General features: G+C 38.1%; 1 protein-coding gene across 1 annotated transcript in view; it reads left to right on the top strand.

Annotated features, from left to right (window-relative positions):
- podn (podocan) overlaps positions 1-3,310 on the top strand; it is a 30,424-nt gene that overhangs the window by 11,519 nt on the left and 15,595 nt on the right. Inside the window, exons 2-3 of the mRNA XM_015385774.1 lie at positions 709-993; positions 1,114-1,207. Coding sequence (XP_015241260.1) covers positions 730-993; positions 1,114-1,207 — 358 coding nt within the window. The 5' untranslated portion in view covers positions 709-729. The remainder of the gene's footprint in view (positions 1-708; positions 994-1,113; positions 1,208-3,310) is intronic.

Here is a 3,310-nt window from a genome sequence, read left to right as displayed (position 1 = left end):
TTGGTGACATCAGTCACAGTTGAGGACAACCCACTGCAGCACTAACTGTATGTTGCAGTCTGGGATTTGCAGAAGGAAAGCTATCCAAGCACAACAGCAGATCCAAATCCAAATGGCTAAAAAAAAACAAAAAAAACACAACAAAATGAAGGTTCAGAAGTAACACAGTAAAAGTCCACATATGTTTCATATCCTGTTTCCTGATCTTAAACAGGCTGCTAATGCATAAATAAATCTTCCAGTGTTGCTCAACTGAACAATTTCTGCAAACTAGAGTGGCTCAGGTTTCTTGCAGTAAAAAAATGACTGACTATAATTAATTGGAAACTCTTGATGGTAAAAGTCGCCCCTAAGGATGGGGCAAGCAGTCGATAGGTTTTATTTTTTTACATTTGAGTCAGGTTAGCTGCTCTAAGCAACAGCAGGATATTTGCCTACAAAGCTGCTCTACACCCAGAGCGCAGAGGGGCTGCTGCTCAGAGAGCAGAATTCATGAGGATTACTCAGACATGAACAGGCTAATTAAAATACCCCTTTTGTCCATGAAGGGATATCTGTATAACAAAGTTTAAAGCACAAACATGAATGTTAATTTTGCTTGATATAGACCCTTTAATCTGTGTATTAAATCACAAATACAGAGAAGATCTGGAAATATTTTTTTACTATATTGTAAAGATGTCATTTGTTGTGTGTTTGCATGTGCAGCAGAACCGCCCAACAGTAGACATGGACTTTCCAAAGCATACCATTCTGCAGGCCTTCTGTGTAATGCTCCTGGCATGGATGCTGGTGCGCTGCCAGACCCCTGTTGAACCTGAGCAGGAAGAGGATGAAGAGGTAGTGATGGAAGCTGACAATGCAACTTTGGCAACATCCGAGTGTCCATCTGAATGCAGCTGTACGGCAGACGGAGCAGTGGACTGCGCTGGAGTTGACCTTACAGAGTTCCCAGAAGAGCTGCCCAATAAAATTCGCCGTCTCTCTCTACAGGTCAAACACAAATAAACACACAGTCGTTTCAGAAACAACTACACATGAGCAATTTGACATTTGTTTTGCCCAGAACATAACGTTCTGCCATTGTAAAGATTGCATGTTTTCTGATTGCAGAACAACAAAATCAAGGAAATAACAGTGGAGCACATTTCCCATCTGCATCAGCTTGAGACTCTCAACCTCCAAAATAACTGGCTGACCACAGAAGGTAAACACAGTGACCCAATCGCAACACTACACTGAAGCTCTGTGTTCACAGGGAAGCAAAATGCACGCAGCGTTCCAAGGGCGTTCTGATCAGACAGAAAGGAAAAGTTTTAATAGTGCAGCTTAGACGATTGATGCTAATATCCTCAGTAGAAATCTCACTGGGGCAAAATAATTACTGTTATTATATTCATTGTCACCTCCTGCCTGTTTCAGCTGTTTGTGACAAGTGTTTAAATACAGAACATGAAAACAAGAAATGAATGACAATAAATAGGAGGGAAAGATTTAACTGTTTTGACAGAAAGGTTTTTGAAGTGTTGGAGTAGTGAGGTTTTGCTGATGGTTAAGTCTGAAAAGGACTTTAAAAAAAAAAAAATCTATTTTTTCCCACTGCAAGCCTAAGAAAGAACTCGATCGACTAGCATTACCATTTTGTTTCTCATCCGTTTCAATTTTTTATTTATTTACTAAGATATGAGGCTTTGTTTTAAGAGATACTCCAGCCTTGACATGATTCTTGGCACTAGTTCTGGTCTAATTCAGGATTCATCTCACCTGTCAGCTCCACCCCATTCCCAATCATCCTCCATCAGATCCACCTTTAGGTTTTAACGACAACTTGCATCCATTATTGTTGCACTACTGCCAATGTTTGGATCAAAATATCTATCCATCAAATTCTCATAATGATCCCAGTATAAAAAAAAAACAAAAAAACAAAAAAAAAACCAGAAAAATCTTCAATTCCCCCTAAACACTATTGAACTTTTCAGCCACATTTTCAAATTTCAATTCCCATTAAAACAGAATTCTGTTTATAATAATGTTCTTTCATTAACAAATTTTCTATAACTAATAAAGACATGTTTCATTATTTCTGCATTATCACGCCAACTAGAAAAAACAGTACTGTAAGTAACTATTTTGTATCCTATTATCCCACCTAATTTTCCATATCTTCTTGCTTTCTCTCCAAGCTATACTTTTGCCTTCAAATTTAGAAAACTTTACTGGGAAAACTCACTTGAAGGTGATGAAATGACAACAAACAAGCAACAATGACTGAGCAGGAGGTGCATATATGGGAGAGACAAACAAAGACCAGGCTAATCAGCAGACTGGGAGTAGGTGTGAACAGAAGAGTCTAGAAGGGAGCTAGGGGAAGGAAAGTGACACAAGAGGGCAAACAAGAAATACCTAAGAACTCAAACACATCCAGAAAACACCACAAAATAGGAATTAAACCAATAAAACTAGAAAACAAAGAAAAACATGGATCAAAGTGAAACTGAAACCTCAAAAGAAAACTTAAACAGAACCAAAACCGTGACACTGCGCTGTTATTGAAGCTGACTTTTTGATTAAGATGAGGTGGTTAAAATAGAATTTTTGACATAAAGCAACACAAAACAGTACATTTTAAACTGCAACATGAGTGAATTCAATTCCATCAATAAAATCCAATGAATTATTGAGACGCAGTAATAATTAAACTGAGCTGAACTGGCCCTTCGGCAGATTGGGGACCAGGCCACAGTGTACCCCACCTTTGGAGATAGACACCACCATGATCCCGATGGTTGGATGGACTGAACTGGCATAAATACTCTGATTAACATACATCTAAAACCGACTTAACAGCATTAAGTTATTAAGAATAACTAGAATGCTGGATTTAGTGATCGTAATATTGTTTAATTACTTAAAAATAATAATCTTTGCATTTAGTCAACTATGTTTAGTTGAACCAGTCGACATAACTTGGTAATGTAAATTGATGACTTTTTTCTACAAGGAGCTATTAAGCCTCCGAGAGCTAAGGTTGGTCTGAGAATGAGTGAAATCATATTAAAGGAAAAGTCCGGTCAGCAAGGAATAATCAATGGATCATTATTTACACCTAAAACAAATACGTTTGCAGTGATTTAATGAATTAAGCGTTAATCAGTAAAAAAATAAAAACAATATTTTTCGTCTGGGTGCGGCCTTTTTTGCCCAAATATAGTAACCCCTCCCTCCTGCCATCTTCCGGCAGTGACGTCACAGGGCCGGATCTATCAAAGGTTTGCGTGTATTAAAACGTGAGCTATTTCACTGCGCA

Source organism: Cyprinodon variegatus, unplaced genomic scaffold (genome assembly GCF_000732505.1).
Source record: "Cyprinodon variegatus isolate N-32 unplaced genomic scaffold, C_variegatus-1.0 Scaffold348, whole genome shotgun sequence".
NCBI classification, from domain to species: Eukaryota; Metazoa; Chordata; class Actinopteri; order Cyprinodontiformes; family Cyprinodontidae; genus Cyprinodon; species Cyprinodon variegatus.
The sequence above is the reverse complement of the archived record's forward strand: the minus strand, read 5'-3'. Positions and strand labels throughout refer to the sequence as shown.